Source organism: Zychaea mexicana, assembly GCF_025766255.1.
Source record: "Zychaea mexicana strain RSA 1403 chromosome Unknown BDB00scaffold_14, whole genome shotgun sequence".
In the NCBI taxonomy this organism is placed as follows: Eukaryota; Fungi; Mucoromycota; class Mucoromycetes; order Mucorales; family Lichtheimiaceae; genus Zychaea; species Zychaea mexicana.
In genome coordinates this window covers 257703-278718 of record NW_026516677.1, presented here as the reverse complement: position 1 = coordinate 278718, position 21016 = coordinate 257703, and the positions used below count along the sequence as shown (strand labels likewise).

Genomic DNA, 21016 nt, shown 5'->3' with positions numbered 1-21016 from the left:
GGGTTCCACAAGTACCTGTGCTCTCGATGCCTGTGCACGCACACCCACGATTTGGAAACCTTTTTTTTGTACAACGTAAATATTCTTGCTCACACCAGGCTCTGATGCACAGCATCATACGATTCAAAAAGAAAAGAAATCTGTATAAAGGATGGTAACGAGAACGATATATGGAAAACGAAAAAAAGAGTATCGCATATACAAAAATTGGGGAGGAGGAGGAACAGGGTGAAACAGGGTACAAGGTCACAAATTTAGGATGAAAATAAGAGAGGGAACACGCAATAATATAAAGAAAAACATACATACAAAAAAAAAGAGATAGCAAAGAATGAAAATGAGGGCATAGGGAGCAAAAAAAAAGAAAAAGGGAAGTTGTGGTAGCTACACCATGTTAGCATATAAGATTTGTAGTGATGATGGGAAACCAAAACAGAAAGAGGCTCCTAGTTGCTTTTGACATGTTACACGATGCACGAACCGTAGGTTGCAAGTAGTACCGTGCACACAAAAGAGAAAAAGAAAAAAGAAGGAAAGAACAATATTTTTAACTATGCTGCTAGCTAATGCTGTTGATGCTGATGAGGCTCTTGCTGTTGCCGTTGATGATGATGGGTTGAAGTTCCTGTAGAAGAAGGAATACAAAACAGCAATCGCCGAAATTGTGACTTCAATGTGATGAAAAAAGCGAGAGGGGCTTTTCTTCTTGTTCGTCTTGATTGTGTTGGTGATGATGATAGTGAAGAAGACGGTGACGAAAGTAAGTTGGGGTCATTCGTGGTAAGATCCCTAGTTTCCGCCAAGATGACAGTTGTCCTCCCTATGGCACCGGGATCATCGTCTCCTGGAGTAGCAGCATGGTATTGGTCGCCGGTATCGTTATCGTGGTCGTTGCTATGGTAGCGCATGCTGTTACCGTGGTCACTGTTGCTATGACCACTACTATTACTGTTGCTGTTGCCATAGTTACCGCCATCATTGCCATGGTTATCACTATTGCCGGTATTCTCCTCGTCGCTACTATTATCGGGAATCGTGGTAGGCGATGGACTGGGTGGTGTTGGCCCTGGCGGTCGTGGGTTGTTTGGTCTCGGCTTTTTATAATCATACGGCTGCAAGCCGCCGCCGCCGCCGCCGCCGCCAGAAGGTGGGCGATTGTAGGCACCCTTAACCATGACGATGAATTCTGCTGCAAAGGGGCTGTCTAGGTGATCGAGCAGATCGCTGACGTGCTCTTTACTGATAGATTAAGCACCATGTTATTTAAAGACGACGCGTAAAATCAGTTAAAATTAAACAATAGAGCTTTATATAGCAATGACATGCCGAAAGTGAGCAAAATACGGGCTTACGTTAAACCAACAGTTAAGGAAATGTAATGCTCTTTTGTTGATTTCGGCAAAAGTAATTTGTCGTAATTGTCGTGGTGGTAGTGGTAACAGCGGCACCAATGGCTAGAAGTATAAGCAGTAGTAGTGAAGATGGGTGCTAATAATGGCGGCGGAATGTCGAAAATGGTGACAAAGTGTACAATGGTAATACTATTAATGTTAACAACAGCTGCTGCTGCCGGTGCTGTAGGCTATTAGTAGGATGATGATGCTGTCGTTCGCTGTTGCTGTTACGATGATATGCTGAGCTATTAATTGGCAGATGGTGATGTTGATGATGACACTATGAGCAAACGCACGCGCCTCGTATTAGCAGCGTGTTGTTGATCGGCAGTGCGCTTGCTTGAAATGTATACAATATTTTTGGTAAAATTTCTTGACGATCACTTTTGGGCTCTCCTCTATATATATAGAGCGAGAGAGAAAGACAGAGAGAGGGACTAAAAGAAATAAGAAAAGAAATTTGTGCAAATAGGGAAGTGAGCGAGACTGAGTAGAGAGGAACAAGAAGAAAAGAACAAAATAAGGTGTATTACAAGATTCTTCTCATTTGCAACTACCATACGCATCGGCATCCATCATCCCCAGAACCCACTTTGCATTTCTTTCTCTCTCTTTCTCACTCTTTGTCTCCCACGTACTAAAGCCTTCTTGCCTACCTCGTTCACTCAAAATACGCTTTGCTCTGTAGCTGTACCCGTGTAGGCAAGAGCAAGGGTGTGCCTCTGTGTGTGTGTAGCGGATACATCCATCACTCGCGAACACGCACACGCTCAAGAAATCACTCCCGGGTTCTAATTTTCGGCTTTGTAAAAGAGTTTCGCTCCGCAATTCTCTCTCTGCCCCCGCAACCTCCTCATCGTTCTTGTTCTTGTCCTTCTCACAGCCGCTCTTCTTTTTCTTTTGCGAATGTAAACTTTAAAGTTGTATTAGCAGCGTGTGCAAAAGAGGCAGCAAGAAAATGAAGCTGAATACTGTATTGAGAAACACGGGCATATGAGCCCAGTATGCCTTCCCGAATCAGCTGTGTATGTCTCATATGCGCCGTAAAAGATCAAAGTTTAAGGGGTGCAGATTTTGGTATCATTTATGATATGTGCGCGACCAAAAAAAAACTTTTTTTTCTATTGTTTCACGGATGCCCAAAATCAAGAAATAACGTTATCGACGACCCTAAACGCGTGTGTATGGTGTCTCATTCCCAAATAGGCAATACGCTATAACCCAAAATGAAAGAATAATAGAGTGGGCGTGAGCTGTACATTCTCGTAAATGACACTTTGCTCACTTTCTGTAGAAGTCATCATTATTAATCCACTCCATGTATCGTCGCGTGTTCTATATTATGCGTGTCATAGCACGCGGTCCTTAGTCCATAGTATAACAAGAAGCAATTATTGTACCATTGGGATATAATATGAAAAAGTCAAAGTGGTTGATGACGAGCAAGGAGCTAGGAGCTCATTTCTCTTTGGGGGTCGTGATCGAGATGCAAGTGTTAGGTAAGTTGGGGACGGATGTTAAAGAGATGCATTTCATCTGCTGAACATGGGTGCTTGCTGTTTGTACTGGTTTTGTTAGAATCAGTGATTAGGTACAACCAATGTGTAAAATAACAACGAGCTTTGAGGAGGCCAGGATACGAGAAATGAGAGAGGAGCAAAGAGAGGGGAATGAAGAATATACCTGAACGGGAAAAAGACCAACTGCACCATGTTCCATAAAGGTGCGAGAACAAGCATATGTACAAGAAAAAATAATGCTATTATCGCTAATCTCTATATGTATAATAGCTGGGAAGTATGTAGGTTTCATGTATCGTTATCGAATCAAGCGTTTTCCTGTCTTTTCTCTCGTTCTCTCTTTCACCTGTATTAATCTTATATACACTGCATGCATGCATACATCCTCCCTCTCTCTACTAGCTCCTCGAGTCATAAAACTTTATTTGCAGCCAATAGCAAAACAATACTGACATGTTTTCGCCCAAGGGGGTACGTCGCGTCCCTTATGTATGGCAATACTACATCGGCCTGAAAAGACCGAGATGATAAAGGGAAGAGTCATGAGAGGCGTTACTTAATATGGCTTATGTCCGAAATTTGCTTGATGCAGGGACTCTTTCGTTTTTACTTTTGCTGTGAATTATGTCATGTGTGTATGTTCCTAAAAATCCAAGAACCGTTCCTGAAATTACATATACGTTTCAACGGCAAGGGGCAATAAAACGAGAGAGAAATAAAGGGAAATGAGGGGTGCAAATGATATTTTTGACTCACACGTCTAAAATAAAGCGATGGAGTGTAAAAAAGATATAAGTGCATCTAGCATATTTTTAAACCATGGTGTAGCACGGGGACCTCTTGATCATTTTTGCTACAACATACAAATGAGGTATATTTTATACAGGCAGCGAATATATATGAACTAAGGAATGACCGTAATACTGTGTTTATACATAAGAGAGAAGGCGCGCATCAAATATGTGTCGTATGCGGTGAAAGATCATATAGAGTGGGGTAGTAGTACAAAGTGAACGGGTCGCGTATTATTTTCATTTCTCCTTTCATTGCGTGATCTCGATACCTCGTTTGGCCATGTCCTTCTCAATTACTTCGATAGCATGAGAAACTTTATAGAACACCCGGTCTTGGCCTATCATATCGAGCAATCCTGAACGTCTAAACATATCCATAGGCCGATCTCGAAGACGCACAAAGTAAACAGCAGCCTGTTGTGCGTGATAGGTTTCAACTATCTCGTACATAATTTGTACAGCACTATATGTCATATACATTATAGTAGTAGTTAGTTAGTATGTAGAAACTGTCTTTTCGGTCTTCTTAATATAGTTATAACAATAATAATAGTAGTAGCAGAAGCAGTAAATGCTTTCTTCTTCCCCTTCTAACCCTAACTCCTTCTCATTTTTCATTTAGATTTACCTGGCGTCAATATCCGGCATATTATCAACATCGAATATAATATATGAAGATGCATTTCGCCGTGGGCGTTCGGATGGATGCGTTGACATGTCTCCATAATGCTCAAGTCGGCGTAAGCGATCCTTGAGTTTTCCTAAAAATATTATCATAGTGTTAATATGTGGTTGGTAAGGAAAAAGAAGTTCAGGGAGGAAGAAAGAGCCAACTTTTCGGTTTTCTTTAGTAAGTTTGGAGTGAAGCATTCCAGTTGAGAGGTCATGCTTTGCAGGCTACCAGCACTTATTGTTTTGCTGCTACTATAAAGCATAATCTATTTTTTTTTACCTGTGTTGGCGAAAAAGAGGGGCTCCTCAATGCGCACGATTAGGACGTCTTCTAGGTGCTCGATCTCATCGGGATCATCGTGGATTGCTCTAAACTTGTTGTGTGTCCCTTTAACACGACCCTGCATAATGAGCACAACAGCAACAGCAGCAGCGATGATTAACAGTAGCCAATGTAAGCGCCCAATTAATAGCAAGCATTAGGATTATAATATTAACTTGCTTATCGAAACACGCACACACAGACACACACGCTTTTAGCATTCGTTATCCTACTTTTCTCTTCCTCTTACCATAATTGAAATACGGGGGTAGCTTGTCTCTTTGATAGTTAGGAGAAGAGACAATGTGATGGCTACAAGCGTACCAAATTCTAGCGAAATCACGACGGTGCCTAAAAAGGTAATCAAAAGCAAGACCAGATCTCGCCAAGCGCCAATCCTGAAAATGAAATGCATGTCTTCAGGTAGCTCGCCTAGCAATGACAAAACAGCTACGAAAATGATGGCTGATAAGACCGTCTTGGGTAGATAATAAAAGTATGGCAATAAAAAGAAAATAGCAACGAGTGCCAAAACTCCGGTGATCATGCACGCCATTTGTGTTCTTGCACCTGCACGATCGTTGATCTTGCTTCGAGCAACCTTATTTTATTTTGACAGATATTATTTATATTAGCTTGCAGTCTTTTTTAAGCGTTCACAAAGAACTCAAGAGCACCCCATCCGCTCTGTTATAACCATTCTCTTTTCGGGACCACTTTACTAGTAGTAGCATCACCCCTGTTTCAATGCTTCCGCTCTCCTATTTATGCTTAAAAAAATTTCCATCTTACCGAGCCAAATGCTGGGATCCCTTGAAAAAGTCCACTGACAGTATTGGCAACGCCTAGCGCGACCAGTTCACGATTAGCGCTAACTGAATAATTATGTCGACTCGAAAACGTTTTTGCAATGACAACAGATTCCACAAATCCAATGACTGAAATCAGTGCGGAAGTCACCAATAAGTCTTTGAGGTGCGTGTTATCGGGAAATGCAGGGATAGACGGTAGAGGAATGCCCGTGCTTTCGATTTCGCCCAAGATTTCAATTTGCCAATCATATTTCCACGTCAAGACAGTTGCTAGCACAACCACCAACAAGACTTCGGGGAAAAGTGCCAACCAGCGATATTTTGCTAGTTTGGATTTGAGCATACGGAAACCGAGCAAAACAGCAATGGATACAGCTGAGACAATCGTAGACAGTCTGTGTGCTTGATGGATATGATTGAACAGAAACGTAACGCGTGCAATGCTTGAAGACGCTTCTGTGATTCCGGCTTCTTCGCTAATGCCGACGAGGCCGAGCAAAATGATGCTTTGTTGTAGCATAACTACAACGGCAACGCCAGTGATGAAACCGCGCAAAAGTGCACGGCTCATTAAGCTGTCCAAGAACCCGAGGCGGACAATACCGAGCAAAAAGGTGAAAATGCCGACGAACAGTGTCATGAGACAGGCCCACGCTAATCGATCCAAGTGATCGTCGTCATATTGTTCTTGTTGCGCTATGGATGACCCCACGAGGAGCGACAAGGTGGCTTCAGGGCCCACACTCATTTGTCTAAGTACATACATTACGTTTGTTTGTTTGTTTGGTACCACAACATACGATAAATTAATATCGGACTTGACCATGCAACGATATAGATGTCAGAAATGCTCACTGAGCAATACCTTGACATGCCAAAGATCTATTTTTGTGATAAACATTTTGCAGATTGATTTGTTACTTCAACGCTTCATCATTGCGGCCCTTCTTTGTTGCGAACGTTTCAGTGTGGTAGTAGGCTACTACTACTATTACTACTACTACATGATGCTATACCACTCATAGAATACCTACCGCATAGGTAATAGCCGGGAAAGCAATGGCATACAAACCATGGATGGCTTCGAGTTTACAGAGAGCAGTTGCATAGGACAGAGCCTGCGGAACAAGCAGACATGCCAATGTGAGACCGGCAATTAGATCACCGAGAAACAGGTTGGCATTGTAGTGCGGCAACCATTGCAAAACAGGAAGGTAGTACCTTGACCGGACTTTGATTAGGCTCCAAGTATCCTTGGGTGCGTGATCAAGGATTATACGCGCCGAAGGAACTACAGATCAAATATACACAAGTCCAGCTCTTTTAACAGGTTTTTCTGTGGAATCCATTGTTGTGGGTAAATTGGAGGCTTTCAAGCAGCAGAGGGAGAGTAAAAGAAATGCTTTTTTTTTTTACTTGGAGAAGCAGTCATGTAGCGTGGGATATGTTCGTCACTCGGTAAAAGTAAGCGTGTTTCATCTGCAGCAGCTGAAGAAGAGTTTGGAGGAATCATCAACGTCCTGCGCACAAGCATGTCGGCACTATCTTCACTGCTAGTGCTGCCGCTGTGGTTACTCCTGATACTGCTGTCGGTTCCGTCAACAACATAGTCCGTCAACGATGCATGACCTGAATGAAACGTGCATATACACGTCAATAACAAATCAACACGAAAAAAAGGTATTGCAAGTGATACTGTGGGTGGCCGATGGAAGGAAAAAAAAAGCATGGATGCTTAACTGTTACTGTTGGATACGCCGGAAGATTGTTGCTGGCGATGGTGACGATGTTCTGCCATGTTATTGTTCGACTTGCTGAGCAGCCAGGGACGGTGGTAGTGGTACTTTTTGATGGAAACGCTCCAACGGAAAGAAAAAGGGGTGCTGGGGGAGAACAACGGATAGGAGAATATATAAGCTGTCCTCTGTGATATCTGTAATATGGGGAAGGCTGTTGGCTATATATGGAAAAGGTCGGAGCACACAAAACAGGCATAGACCGATCATCATGCCCTTCCTTGCTCTGTGCTATGCTTATGCTCTGCGTACAGTATGATATGTATGTAGCTTTTATACCCAGGATGAGTAAGTGGCATGTACTCATCATTTCTCCTGCCCAAGATAACCGTCTCGTGCACACATAATCATTGCCTCTGTTTAAGTCGATTTCATACTCATTCTCATCACTACAATGCATTGCAGCGTACTATTACAAAGTAGTACTTGATTTAATTTGTATGCACTGGTAAATAATTGACGGCCCTTCCTCTCTCTCTCTCTCTCTCTCTTTTCCCCTGTTAGGAAGCACCCCTGCACCAGGACGCATTCTGTTGCGTGGACGGTGTAAATGTAGAGTAGAGAGAGAGTGTGTGTGCCTCTTTTTCTTTTTAAATTGCTTTTGTTTCTATTTCCTCTCTTGCCTCTTTGTTTACATACCAGACTTACAAACATACACAACACAAACATACGGTAAAAGGAACAAAAACACTTCCACAACAAGGAAAAGTTTACTGGCCTAAGAAAAAAAGATTGGCCAGTTTAAGGAGGTGCACACCCACAAAAAGAGAGAAAAATTCGACTTTGACCTGCTCTTCCCTATTTTCTAAAGCTATTGCTCATACGCAAACCTTCTTTTTTTTTTTTTGCTTTTCTAACCGTTACAGATATCATGCACTCATTATACCCACACGATGATTTATCGCCACCTGCTACACCACCCAGCAGCAGTAGCAGTACCACCACCACCAGCAGCAGCAGCAGCAGTAGCAGCAATAGTAGCGGCAATAGTAGCAGTGACAGTAGTAGTACCAGCACCGGTACCACTGGCAACAAAACTAAAACTAGGAGCAGTTCTAACTGTTCTAACGACGACAACGAAGGCGAAAAGAGTAGCAACAACAAGCGACCTTTACAACGACTCCGCTCATCCTATGTCGACTTGAGCATGGGCGACAATCCCGCTCAGCTTTCATCTACATTGGCCAAAAGCCGACTGGATTACATTAGTCAGGTCAAGACCACATTTCAACAACTTTCAAATCGACAAAAACATGCGTTTCTGTCGGAATTGCTCAACTGTTGCGACAACCAACTCCTTGCGTTCGCGCATACACTTATTGCACCTCGGCTCAAGATTGACTTTCTGAAACAACTGCCTATTGAGCTAGCGCTGCACGTCTTGTCATTTATTGACGATCCCCAGACACTGGCTCGTGCATCACGAGTATCTCAGTTTTGGAATGACCTATCAAAAGATGAATCCACATGGAAGGCACTGTGTCTAAAACATTATCGCTTGGTGCGCCCGTTCCCTCTTGTTTCTTCTTCTGCGATAACAACAACAAAGATGACGACACAGCAGCAGCAACAACAGTTATTAGCATCAATACTATCCAGCAGTGGTAGTAGTAGTAGTAGTACGACGACAACGGTTTGCGGAGGCGTTAATGGTCAACAACAGCAACAACAACAACAACAACAGCAGCAGCAGCAGATCGTCTCTTACAAAGAATATTTCAGGCGCAAATACAATATTGCGCATGCATGGAAACAAGGAGGGAAAAAGACAACGTGTGTAAATAATATCGGCTCGGCCCTAGTCACAAGCTTACAGGTCCAAGACCCATATGTTGTCGTTGGCTGTGACAATCACAATATCGAGGTATTCGATAGCACAACAGGCAAGCATCTGCGTACACTATCTGGCCATGAAGGCGGCGTGTGGGCATTGCAGTTTGTAAAGGAAAGCAACGGTGATAACGACGAATACGTTTTGGTGTCAGGTGGTTGTGATCGGTAAGTACTGATAGTTTATTAATTTACTACTACTACTACTACTACTACTACTAGCATTACAATCTTCCCAACCATTGTTCATGTCTCTACATAGCAATAAACATTTCTTTCGGTTTCTAAGCATTATCTATATATATATATATATATTATTTTTACATATAGTGAAGCTCGTGTTTGGGATCTAAAGACGGGAGAGCAACGCCATGTGCTTCGAGGGCATTCATCTACCATCCGATGCCTCAAGATGCGTGACACTAAGCTTGCTGTGACGGGATCACGCGATGCTACGATGCGAGTCTACGACATTGAACGAGGCGTGCTACTCCATGTGTTGCTAGGACATCAAGCCAGTGTACGATGCTTAGATATCCATGGTAATAAGGTAGCATCCGGATCGTACGATTCTACAGCACGCCTATGGGATCTAGAGACGGGGCGATGTCTCCATGTGCTTGTGGGTCATCACTCACAAATCTATGCTATTGCATTTGACGGCCGACGAGTGATTACCGGATCTTTGGATTCCAACATACGCGTGTTTTGTCCAAACACAGGACAGTGTCTAGCCACATTGTATGGCCATACTTCGCTCGTAGGCCAACTTCAACTCCTGCCTTCGGATCCATCAATCCTTGTCAGCGGTGGAAGCGACGGCTGTTTGAGGGTTTGGGATCTGGAGCAATATGAGTGTCGACATAGAATCTCTGCACATGATAACTCGGTCACATGTTTGCAATTTGACGATCGACGGATTATTTCTGGAGGTAGGTATTATCAAATCGTTTTACACTATATAACTGGCTAAACAAGGGTTTTGGTGGATGGTCTTTTTTTTTTCGTTTAGGTGCTGACGGCAAGGTGAAGTTGTGGGATTTGGAAACTGGACGCCTTATCCGACTATTTTCGAACCCGGCTCGAACTATTTGGAAATTAACGTTTAATGAAACCAAGGCAATCGTCGTTATGCAGCGTCAAGAAGAACCAAGTCTTGTACAAACCACCATCGAGCTTCATGATTTTGACCTATCGCCGTGAAATCTCTTTCTCTCTCTCTCTCTCCACCAGTCAAATCCATCACTACAAACCTTCTTCCTCTCCCCGACATACTATCCCAAACCTCATTTTGTAGAAAACAACTGAAAAGTAGAAAATCCTTGTTTCCTAATCACCTCAATAACCATACCAAAACAATCCATACCATCATACTCACACACACATACACATACCACTATGTCGTCTTGTCTTGAACAAAATTAATTTTCTATTGATTGCCTTTTTTTGATATCATTGTTTCTTTCACTCTTCCCATTTGCACAGACGTCCATTTTCTTTACACGCGCACCCTTTTTTGCACATATTTCACTCTTCCTTTCTGTTTCTTTTGTCTTTTTGTTGGATTTTGTCTAAAAAAATTAAACATAAAAGTGTATTCAAGAGCAAAAGAATCGACTCTCTGATGTTGAGTTTTTTTTTTTGAAATGATGGTGTATTATGATTCGATGTTGCTTTTTTCTTGACGCTGCTATTCGACTAATTCTAAGTGTGTCTTGGGGCATCCGCGTACCATACACTATTTTAAAAATGATAAGTTTAGATAGATAAGCACATTAATAGCTAGCAAGCAACCCTGATAGTAGTAAAAAAATATCTTTTTACCTGTTGGTAGCAAATGCAGCAGGTGCAACAGGCTCTGTCTATATGTTCATACAATATACAAATAATAGATAATAATATAGTTAGTATATATTCACTCGTCCATTCTCGGTATATGAAGGATCATGATAATTAGATCTCGTCATATTTACCGATTGTCCACGGAGCGAGCCAGTAAGACGTCTATCGCGCTCCATCATGGCTTTATCAAAGACATCGACATTGAAGCGAGCGGGCTAAAAGTATTAAAATTAATGGAATCAGTAATGCTCGCTTGATAATTGAATTGGTGCGATTAGCTGACTCACCTTGTGGCCGTTCGCGAAGTATCTAACGGTACCCAAACCGGTACCAGTGACGGTGAACATAGCGGCAATAATGCCGAAAGGAATAAATGCTTCAAATGGGACAGGCTACACGAATAGATTTTAAACAGAGAGAAAGTTAAATGACATGTATTGCGTAAGATTTCAAAGCCGCGTTCCCGTTTATAGCGTTGCTTTTGTTAATGTCATTATAATTACCATTATTATTTATAGAGTGGGGAGGGGAGGGCACGCTGGAGGTTTAAAAGAGGACCAAAACAAGAAAACTTGCTGGGTTAAAATGAGAATGACGTGCCCAAGCGCCGAAGCTTCCTTCCTCTTTGCTGAGATATATCAGTCGCAGGTACCACCACTTCTACTTTTTTATATTACGAAAACAAAAAAGCTACGTAAAACAATGCCTGCAATGTCTTGGTTGCCTTGGATTTCGAAACAGAAAATTGTTCTGGCTTCAGCTTCGCCTCGCAGACACGAGATTTTGACAGACATGGTATATAAACACTGTGAACAGTTGCAACTGAGCGAGATCTTCGAAAAGAGTCGCGAACACGCTCTTTATCCCGGTCGAAACTTTCAGTTCGAAATGATAACTCACTATTTTGAACATATTATCTCTATTTGAATATACGCTACCGCGAAAAAAAATGCAGGGAGTTGATTTCCAAGTGGTTACTACGCTAAAAGACGACGCCAATGATCCTACTGCTTTCGAACTTAAAGAGGATTATGTCGAGTATACGGCGCGCATGAAAGCGGTTGAGGTGTTTGAACGATGCAGGGTAAACTCGCGTTATTATATGAAGCGCCATAGTGGATGAGTAGTTGCTTTTTATATCAAGAAAGAAGATGACGCTAGGATGAAGATGAGAGAAACAATCCTAAAGATACATGTATGATCACAACAGGACGATCCATCGTTGCCCGATGCTGATATTGTGATTGGCGCCGATACGGTCGTTGTGCTTGACGATAATTCAACGGTCTTGGAAAAACCACGCGATGCCGATGATGCAAAGCGCATGTTACGTACAATGAGTGGGAAACAGCATACAGCCATGACGGGCGTCGTCATTTTACGTAAATCATCAGCAGCAGGTGATGGTGGCGGCAAGCCATATCATGAAATTTCATTTGTTTCAAAGACGGATGTCGAGTTTTCTGATATCGATGATGGCCTTCTTGAAGCATGTGAGTACTTTTAAATTTTCAGACAGAAGGGTGAATTCACAATCGCTATTGATTGACTTGGATCTTTCCCGTGCATCTGTAAAAGACGTGGCTTCAGGTCAGGCATTTGGAAAGTCAGGTGCTTATGGACTCCAAGGCACTGCATCTCTATTTGTAAAAGGCATTCATGGTGATTATTGGAATGTGGTAAGCCATACTTTTTAATAATTGGATTTCATTTTCTTAATATTTGGAACACTATATGATTTGACATTTCTTTCTTATGCGGTATTAGGTTGGACTACCTAAAAATCGTCTGTATCAGGAGTTATTGACGTTGGAACGGTTGATGGAAAGAAAGGACATAATGTAGTAGCACCTTTGCTACCTTCAAATATTTTCGATAGAGGCACTCACACTACTTGTAAATTTATAACCGGAAGAATTCCAAGATGGTGCAATTATTTATTTTAGAGCTAGTACCGGTGTTATGTAGAGACCCTCTTATTATTAACTACTTTTTGCTAAATCGTTTGACATACAGATGGGTTAATACCTGCTGTAATATTGATTGTCGGTCAATGTGTCAGATTCTTCTTTACTGTTTGATGCTGGTAGTCATGCATACTATATAGACTGAATAAGGAAATCGAGTGTCAAAAAATAATAGCCCAGCAGCTTGATAACTGAGAACGGGGTCAGGGGGCGGTCTTATTGTCACTTTTACACACACAACGACAAACATACCATGGCGAAGAAAAAGTCCACGCCAAACTTTCGACCACGCGCCGCTCCATTAAAATACACCAAACTACCACCTAGTGCAAACCCTAATGTTGGCGCTGGTGGCAGTGCTAGTGGTCGACCCTCACCAAGACTGACACCCATTCTCATTGGTGGTGGCTTGCTCTATATCACCGCGACTTGTGTGAGCATGCTCGTATTTAAAAGCAAAAGTGACACCTCCAAAGACTGTACAGCAAACGATCAGGCAACTTTTCCGGAAGGTGCCGGCAGCAGTAGCAGAAACTTTGACACGTCTCCCGTCTGGGAGAAGATCGCCAAGAGTTACGACAAGGAGATTGATTGGGACGAACTGATCATGGGTATTGGTGTAATGCGACGATTTCTTGTTGGTCAAGCAAAGGTAGCGTACTTTCCATAGAATAAGAGGGCGTCATGAATGTGTCGAGCAAAGGCGGCTCAGACCAATTGTTTTAACGCTTTTATGCATAAATGGTGGTGATGATGATATTCTAGGGTGATGTATTAGAAGTATCGACGGGCACGGGACGAAACTTTGACTACTACAAAGCAGATCAAATGGATTCCGCAAGGTTTACGGACCGGAATGCAGGCATGCTGGCCGAAGCCGAAAGCAAATTTGACAAGTTCAAAGACCAGTTCCGGAAGACGTTTGTTGAATTTAGACAGGCCAATGTAAATGAGCAACCGGCGGGCCGGTTTGACACGGTGGTGGATACATTTGGATTGTGTTCCTGTGGTGATCCGGAAGAGGCTCTGATATCTTTGGCTGATGCATGTAAGCCTTCAGAAGACTCGCGGATCTTGCTCTTGGAACACGGCCGGTCTCATTATGACTGGCTGAATCGATTGCTCGACAGCAACGTGGACAAACATGTGATGAAGTGGGGCTGTTGGTGGAACCGCGACTTGATGGGATTGTTTGAGCAGGAAAAGGTCAAGGAAAAGCTCGAGATTGTCAAGGTGCATCGATTTCATCTTGGCACAACGTGCTATATCGTTGCAAAGCCAAAGTTACAAACAGTACCGTCACCAGAAGATGGCACTGTCCATAACAATAAAGAATAAAAGTTGTCGTTACGAAAATAAAAACAGAATGATGTGGTTGCCGCAGGCACACCTGGAAGAATATCGCCTGCTGCGTAACAGTAAAGGTCCATCACACAAACTAACATATTGGGAGCCACCCCAACTCGGTTTCGTTATTCCTCAGAGAAGTTTTCGACCGTGCTAGTGTAATCTAATAATTGGGCTTCGTGTGACTTGCTAGTAGCTTCCGCTACCGCGACCCAAAATTTTTTTACTTTGGCCAAAAGTGGCAGAAAAGTTTCTCTTTCCTTTCTACTAAAGTCTTATTCAGACCCATAATCATGAGGTATGTAATCTCTCTTAGTTCACTATCTTGCAATGCGTTTAGTTTGTACGAGTATGCGTGCTACATAAAGTGAATGCAATTCATTGCACGTTGCATTGTTGAGAAAGCCAAAAAAACAAAAAAAGTTGGGATTGGAAACGAAACGGAAGAACTGGCTTTCCCTGGGAATGCCATGTGTGTGCGAATAAAGACAGAGACTCACACTATTTCCATCTTGCAATTAGCAACGAACCTTTGCAAGAATTGAACGATCACGAGATCGAGGTGAGTAAAATTTAAATACCCTTTCTTGATTTACATGTGTTGTTGCATAGTTTGCTTTTTTATCACAGTAAAAACTGACATGGTCTTGATAATCTTTTTTTTTGTAGTCCAACTGGGAGGAAGTTGTCGACAACTTTGACAACATGAACCTCACGACTGAGCTTCTCCGTGGTGTCTACGCCTATGGGTAAGCAGTCAGGGAGAGTCAGGAGAAGGGTTCTTGCGTAGTATTGTAAGGGCAGTTTGTAAAGGGATGGGTTACTGATACGATTACTGCTGTCTTCTCTATCACAGTTTCGAACGTCCTTCGGCCATTCAACAGCGTGCCATCATGCCTGTTATCAAGGGTCACGACGTGATTGCCCAGGCCCAGTCCGGTACCGGTAAGACTGCCACCTTCTCAATCTCTATCTTGCAGTCGATCGACGTCAACATCAAGGAGACTCAGGCCTTGATCCTTGCCCCCACCCGTGAATTGGCCTTGCAGATTCAAAAGGTCGTGCTCGCTCTTGGTGACTTCATGGGCATTGAGTGCCACGCCTGCATTGGTGGTACCAACGTCCGTGAAGACATTGCCAAGCTCCAGTCCGGCTGCCACGTTGTTGTCGGTACCCCCGGTCGTGTCTTTGACATGATCAACAACCGTCGTGCCTTCAAGACCGACTCTGTCAAGATGTTCGTTCTTGATGAAGCCGATGAAATGTTGTCCCGTGGTTTCAAGGAACAGATCTATGACGTCTTCCAGTTGTTGCCCGGCAGCACCCAGGTCGTCCTCTTGTCCGCCACCATGCCCTCGGATGTCTTGGAAGTCACCACCAAGTTCATGCGCGAACCCGTTCGCATCTTGGTCAAGCGTGATGAATTGACCTTGGAAGGTATTAAGCAGTTCTACATTGCTGTCGACAAGGAAGAGTGGAAGCTCGATACCCTCTGTGATTTGTACGAAACCGTCACCATCACCCAGGCTGTCATTTTCTGTAACACCCGCAGAAAGGTCGACTGGCTCACCGATAAGCTCCACGCCCGTGAATTCACTGTCTCCGCCATGCACGGTGACATGGACCAGGCCCAGCGTGATGTTATCATGAAGGAGTTCCGTTCCGGCTCTTCGCGTGTCTTGATCACCACCGATTTGTTGGCCCGTGGTATCGATGTCCAGCAAGTCTCCTTGGTCATCAAGTAAGTTTTTATCGATTATTTATTGCACACGCTTCCACTAAACGGTTTGGTCATGTACTTACTCTATCCTCTTTCTTTAGCTATGATCTTCCCTCCAACCGTGAAAACTACATCCACAGAATCGGTCGTGGTGGTCGTTTCGGTCGTAAGGGTGTTGCCATCAACTTCGTTACCGGTGAAGACGTCCGCATGATGAGAGACATTGAACAGTTCTACAACACCCAGATCGAAGAGATGCCCATGAACGTTGCCGACCTTATCTAGATATGTAATAATGAAAAGCCCCCACCCACCTTTCCACAGTTGAAACCGTCATCCTTTCTCCCCGGTGGCTGTCTTGTGTAAAAAACATTAAGAAAAAAGTTTTAGTAAAGATTTAAAAAAGTTTTGAGTGCTCGTTGCTCATAAGTGATTTTTTTTAATAATGCACAATGGTTTTTTTGCTTTTTTTTTCGTTTGGTTTTGGGTTGAATATGTAAAGTAATTCTAGACAAGTCCAAAGTTCAGAGAGGAAGAGAGACAAGGTTTTATGATTCTTATAAGAACAGTAATAACAATGATAATAATAATAATAGTGACAGAAGAATCTAATGCTGCTGTTGTTGCTGTTGATTCGATTCTGATTTTACACCGTCTGAATTCGGTTGACCTACAGAGTGTAAATACAAGTACAAGGGTTAGTATCTTTCTAACGTGTCATTGCATTAAACATGATTGCTTACCTGGCGCAGGCTGTCCGCCAGTGGATGGCCCTGCTGCCCCTTGTCGTGCCATTTGCTGGGCTTGTTGAGCATACGGATGTTGAGTGGCAAATTGCTGCAACTGAAGCTGGTACTGTTGCATTTGCTCAGGTGTCAGCTACAAACAAATCCATCGGGTTAGCAGCTGTTGTTATGACGCCAAGATGCCCTATAATAACTTACCTGTGACAATTGTGTTTGGTAGTACGCAGATGGATCGATCTGCTAATTATATCCACGATCCAATGTCGTCAGTAAACAATTGCTGCAGTTTAATCGCTCCTCTCGTTTCTATTAAATAGTACCTGTGTTGAAGCATATTGTGGCACATTGGTGGGCTGATAGTAGTTTGTGTATGCGTGCTGATCGTACACTGCCGTGTTTGACTAAGGTAGATGAATGCAAATGCGCGTGAGAGCGTTCAAAGTATCACAGTGAGATCATTATTAGTGCATCTGATTTACCTGATCCCAAAGTATAATCTAGCCCACCGACACTAACCTTTGCAGCTTCTTCACGAGGTACAATATCAATCAAAAAGTCGCACATGTCAGTTTTTGAAATAGCGGTAGCAATATCTGAACGTTGCAATGTGCGACGCTTATTTTCTTCGGCGTGGACCCTTAGAGAGGAGAAAAAGGGAGATGCCCAATCAACTGTCTTGCATGATATAATATAGATGGTATCCATTCAACCTTCCCCATCCAAAATCCAACCTTACCACGCGCGTTTCGTCAATTCAGTGATGAATATCTCACATCCTTTTGCAAACAGAATAGGTGCCTATAACCGATCCGATGTTCATTAGGCCATTGTTTAGAAATAATAAGATTTTCTTAATATATGTAAATACCTCTGCACTGATCATCTATAATTAGAAACGTATATAGGATTTAGAATCAAACACCTTTTCTTATCTTAAATATCCACAAGTACATATAGCAAAAGGAAGAAAAGCTTACTTTAACATCTTGATCGGTCTTCATGACCTTTTTGATTCGTGCAAGCGGCAATGGGTGGTTTTTGAAATCGGATTCAAATGCTTCTGCCACACTTAACTGTTCTTGCCAGAATTTACCCAAGTCGAAAACAGGATGAGCACCGGGAGCAGTGCCTGTAGCTGCTGCTGCTGCTGCCGCGGCTGCAGCAGCCGCCATAGCAGCCGCCGATGTTTGTTGCTGGTGTTGTTGTGGTTGTTGCTGCTGCTGTTGTTGTTGTGGGTGGTGTTGTTGAATCAAGCCCGATGAATCACCAGCAGGTGGACCAGCCGCGTATTTTGATGGATCTCCGTGTGGATTCGTAGGTTGCTGTGGTTGTTGGTGAGACATTTGATTATAATTGTGCGAGAAAGCAGAATTGGAAAAAGGTAAAAAGTAGAGAGAAAGAGTGCGTGAGTGGGGGGGGCGCGCTGAGCCTGTTTGATGCTCATTTTCGCGACATGTGTATTTACCCAAATAATAAAAAATTCCGCTTCGAAAATTACACAGACATCTTCCATCGAAAAGTTTATACATATATTTTATGCTACTATTGCCTGAAAAAGAGATCAATCTACCTCCTGGATACAGTGATCCCATAGAGTATTTGACCGTGCTTGTCAATTTCGCAAAACAATATCGCTGGCTTCACGACCTCCATATTGTTGACTTTTTCACTCATGACCAATGGAGCTTACTTGATTCAGAATGGCAAAATGCTCTTCACCAACAAAAAGACGACGTCGACGACGACGAATGGTTCGACAATGTCGTCCAGCTCCCGTCTTTCAATCCTACCGTTGTAAGTAGTGGTAATACAAAGACTGACTATGTTTATGCATACACACTGTCAAACTAACAATATTTTGTCTTTGAGAGAACGCCTCGTGGCCCGATTCATTAAAGCATTATATCCAAGAGACGCATCAATTAGCTCTTTTAAGAACTCGTCCCAGTACGTCAATGTAGTGATTCTATATAAGCTGGTGTCCGTTGCTGAACTCGATCAAAAGAAGCGAAAAGAGACCTAATTTATGTGTCTACTATATAGACAAAGGAAAACACTCCGAATTCAAGAAACATATGTTGTTTGGCATGACAGGCAAAAAAATACATGAGGTAAAATCAAAAGTAAAAGCTGAAATGGTAAGAATCGAAATATATTTACAAGTACAGTACATAGGTTGAACGGATGAGCGATCTGATACATCGAGTGGCCGAGAACCATGGTATTTCATCTGTACTGGATCTTGGTTCAGGCCAAGGCTATCTTTCTCGGGCACTGGCATTCCATCACGACATGCGCGTGTTGGCTGTCGACATGTCTGAAATACAAACCAAAGGGGCCGAAAGGTTCGACCGTCGCGTGAAATTTCATGAAGAAAAGGCCACCGAGAGAAAGCAAGATGCTCGACTAACTCATATTACAGAGCTGATAACATCAGAAAACATTTCGAGCGTATTGACACGATGGGGAGGAGGAGTAGAAGGAAGCAATGATGATAATGATGGTGATAGGCAATGGTTAATTTGTGGTTTGCACGCGTGCGGCGACTTGTCCACATTGATCATGCGACTATTTGCAGAAAGCGACAAAGTCTCGTGCCTTGTTAATGTTGGATGCTGTTACCATTATTTGTCTGAAAAGCAAAGCGGAACATTTGCCGCTACTACTGGGTTCCCTCCTGCTGGGTTCCCAATGAGTGATGCACTTGCCAAAATGGACTACACCATGGGAACAACAGCTCGGGTGCTAGCGTGTCACTCACCCTGGCAATGGCCACATCAAAAGCAGACCAGCAAAAAATCATTCGAGCAACATTTTTTCCGTGCTCTATTACAGGTAAAACCGTACAAGAAAAGATAAACTATCTTCTATAAACACGAAGGTATTAAATCTCAGGTTGCTTATTATCATACTATTATAGAAAATCATGGTGGATAAAGGCTTGGCATCAGCTTCCAAAGCACCTGCTCTGGCACATCGGATTAACAAAAAGAACGGCTTTGCTGGCTATGTGCAGGCGGCACTGAAGAAATTCGGGAAACCAGTGGATGCTATTACACCTGAAGAAGCAGAACGATATCATCAAGAATACAAGTACGCCGAAAAACAGATTACAATACTATGGACGCTACGATCTTTGTTGGCACCAGTTTTGGAAAGTATTGTACTGCTAGATCGATGGCTCTATTTAAAACAAACGGTCCAACAACAACGAGACGATGGAGATCAAGCTGATAGCAATAATGTCACCGTCGTTGATCCATCAAACAGGGAGCGAAGCAAGGGTGTATGGATGTGGCCATTATTCGATCCGATGGAGTCACCTAGAAACATGGTTTTTGTAGCTTCCAAATAGATAGAACAAATGTAACATCACTTTTGTAACTCGTATATATATTCCCTGTAAAAATTGTAATAGACTTCCTCGTGCAGCAATTTTAGCTCCTTCTTGATAGTGTCAGTGTGTGTATTCGACGTACGGAATGTGGTTCTTTCAAAAAGAGTAGAACTTTTTTTTGTGTCTGCAGCACAAAGCTATTACATGATTCGAGAAGGAGAGCATGTAAATATAGTTTTTATATATGTGATTTGATACTGTATTGCATTTTTCGCTATGTAGTTATCCTTGACCTCCTTTAGCTTTTCAATCTGCAAAGAGCACATTTATATTCACCGTAATCGAGCTGCAGCCTGACCCTGCCAACATAGTCCAAAATCCGTCAGTATAAGCATGCTCGATAATCGCACTGTTGACATATAAATGTTTTGAGTGCTTCGCGAGGCATAACATACAGGTCTGTCGGTAAGTATGTTCATTTCAATACGTTTAGGATATGGGTTTCCGCCCATTGTTAGAATGAATTTGTGAGTATTTTAGAAATTTGAGCTGGACAAGCTGGCAAAAGCGGCATCTCTCAATTTCTCGTCGCTAATGTACGGAGGACAAGGCCAAAGTCTTCACACGAGCCTCGGAGCGGAATATTCGATAGGCATCGCTGAAGCAGATGTCGAGAGGTGTGCGTAGTATATGTTTAGAGACTGAAATAGAACAGTCAAGCTATTATAGATCGCTGATGTGTGTGTGTGGAGGTTGTGCGCAAATGATCCATAGTCTATGCTTTAAAGTGGTGTCATGTGCAGGATAGTATAAGCGCCGCGGTTTTCCACTCCATCAAGAAGGTTATTGCGACTGAGCCTGCTACAATATAGATGTGGCTGATCAAAGCGAGTAGGTGATCCTGAGCGCGACATGTA

The 21016-nt window shown here is 42.8% G+C and overlaps 9 protein-coding genes across 9 annotated transcripts; 5 read left to right on the top strand and 4 right to left on the bottom strand.

Annotated features, from left to right (window-relative positions):
• Positions 1-563: 563 nt before the first annotated feature.
• On the bottom strand, positions 564-1175 carry BDB00DRAFT_869390 (uncharacterized protein; the record flags this gene model as incomplete). Its single annotated transcript, XM_053126598.1, has 1 exon — positions 564-1175. One exon carries the CDS (start codon positions 1173-1175, stop codon positions 564-566), a length of 612 nt encoding a protein of 203 aa, XP_052982714.1.
• A 2782-nt stretch (positions 1176-3957) lies between these two features.
• BDB00DRAFT_758310 (sulfate transporter family-domain-containing protein) lies at positions 3958-7027 on the bottom strand (the record flags this gene model as incomplete). The annotated part of the gene is made up of 8 exons (XM_053119049.1): positions 3958-4171; positions 4337-4469; positions 4661-4781; positions 4953-5303; positions 5495-6266; positions 6380-6396; positions 6549-6805; positions 6931-7027. 8 exons carry the CDS (start codon positions 7025-7027, stop codon positions 3958-3960), a joined length of 1962 nt encoding a protein of 653 aa, XP_052982713.1.
• Positions 7028-7787: 760 nt separating this feature from the next.
• Positions 7788-10694, top strand: BDB00DRAFT_119554 (WD40-repeat-containing domain protein). Its single transcript, XM_053116134.1, has 4 exons — positions 7788-8059; positions 8177-9308; positions 9471-10072; positions 10153-10694. Exons 2-4 carry the CDS (start codon positions 8182-8184, stop codon positions 10341-10343), a joined length of 1920 nt encoding a protein of 639 aa, XP_052982712.1. The 5' UTR covers positions 7788-8059; positions 8177-8181; the 3' UTR covers positions 10344-10694.
• A 205-nt stretch (positions 10695-10899) lies between these two features.
• Positions 10900-11572, bottom strand: BDB00DRAFT_119510 (uncharacterized protein). Its single transcript, XM_053116133.1, has 4 exons — positions 11486-11572; positions 11270-11374; positions 11114-11197; positions 10900-11002 (listed from the first exon to the last, which is right to left on the bottom strand). The coding sequence occupies exons 1-4, from the start codon at positions 11486-11488 to the stop codon at positions 10961-10963; spliced, it is 234 nt and encodes a 77-aa protein (XP_052982711.1). The 5' UTR covers positions 11489-11572; the 3' UTR covers positions 10900-10960.
• Positions 11573-11593: 21 nt separating this feature from the next.
• Positions 11594-13032, top strand: BDB00DRAFT_119488 (acetylserotonin O-methyltransferase-like protein). The gene is made up of 5 exons (XM_053116132.1): positions 11594-11777; positions 11938-12066; positions 12193-12475; positions 12561-12661; positions 12750-13032. Exons 1-5 carry the CDS (start codon positions 11685-11687, stop codon positions 12825-12827), a joined length of 684 nt encoding a protein of 227 aa, XP_052982710.1. The 5' UTR covers positions 11594-11684; the 3' UTR covers positions 12828-13032.
• A 356-nt stretch (positions 13033-13388) lies between these two features.
• Positions 13389-14287, top strand: BDB00DRAFT_882009 (S-adenosyl-L-methionine-dependent methyltransferase; the record flags this gene model as incomplete). Its single annotated transcript, XM_053128118.1, has 2 exons — positions 13389-13601; positions 13715-14287. 2 exons carry the CDS (start codon positions 13389-13391, stop codon positions 14285-14287), a joined length of 786 nt encoding a protein of 261 aa, XP_052982709.1.
• A 258-nt stretch (positions 14288-14545) lies between these two features.
• Positions 14546-16439, top strand: BDB00DRAFT_808903 (ATP-dependent RNA helicase eIF4A). The gene is made up of 5 exons (XM_053122444.1): positions 14546-14594; positions 14819-14858; positions 14966-15045; positions 15153-16037; positions 16118-16439. Exons 1-5 carry the CDS (start codon positions 14590-14592, stop codon positions 16299-16301), a joined length of 1194 nt encoding a protein of 397 aa, XP_052982708.1. The 5' UTR covers positions 14546-14589; the 3' UTR covers positions 16302-16439.
• Positions 16440-18104, bottom strand: BDB00DRAFT_808900 (histone-fold-containing protein). The gene is made up of 8 exons (XM_053122443.1): positions 17740-18104; positions 17631-17645; positions 17499-17560; positions 17279-17399; positions 17083-17163; positions 16961-17002; positions 16760-16895; positions 16440-16686 (listed from the first exon to the last, which is right to left on the bottom strand). Exons 1-8 carry the CDS (start codon positions 17932-17934, stop codon positions 16625-16627), a joined length of 714 nt encoding a protein of 237 aa, XP_052982707.1. The 5' UTR covers positions 17935-18104; the 3' UTR covers positions 16440-16624.
• A 641-nt stretch (positions 18105-18745) lies between these two features.
• Positions 18746-20158, top strand: BDB00DRAFT_119482 (methyltransferase domain-containing protein). Its single transcript, XM_053116131.1, has 3 exons — positions 18746-18873; positions 18938-19597; positions 19683-20158. Exons 1-3 carry the CDS (start codon positions 18838-18840, stop codon positions 20115-20117), a joined length of 1131 nt encoding a protein of 376 aa, XP_052982706.1. The 5' UTR covers positions 18746-18837; the 3' UTR covers positions 20118-20158.
• The last annotated feature ends 858 nt before the right edge of the window (positions 20159-21016 follow it).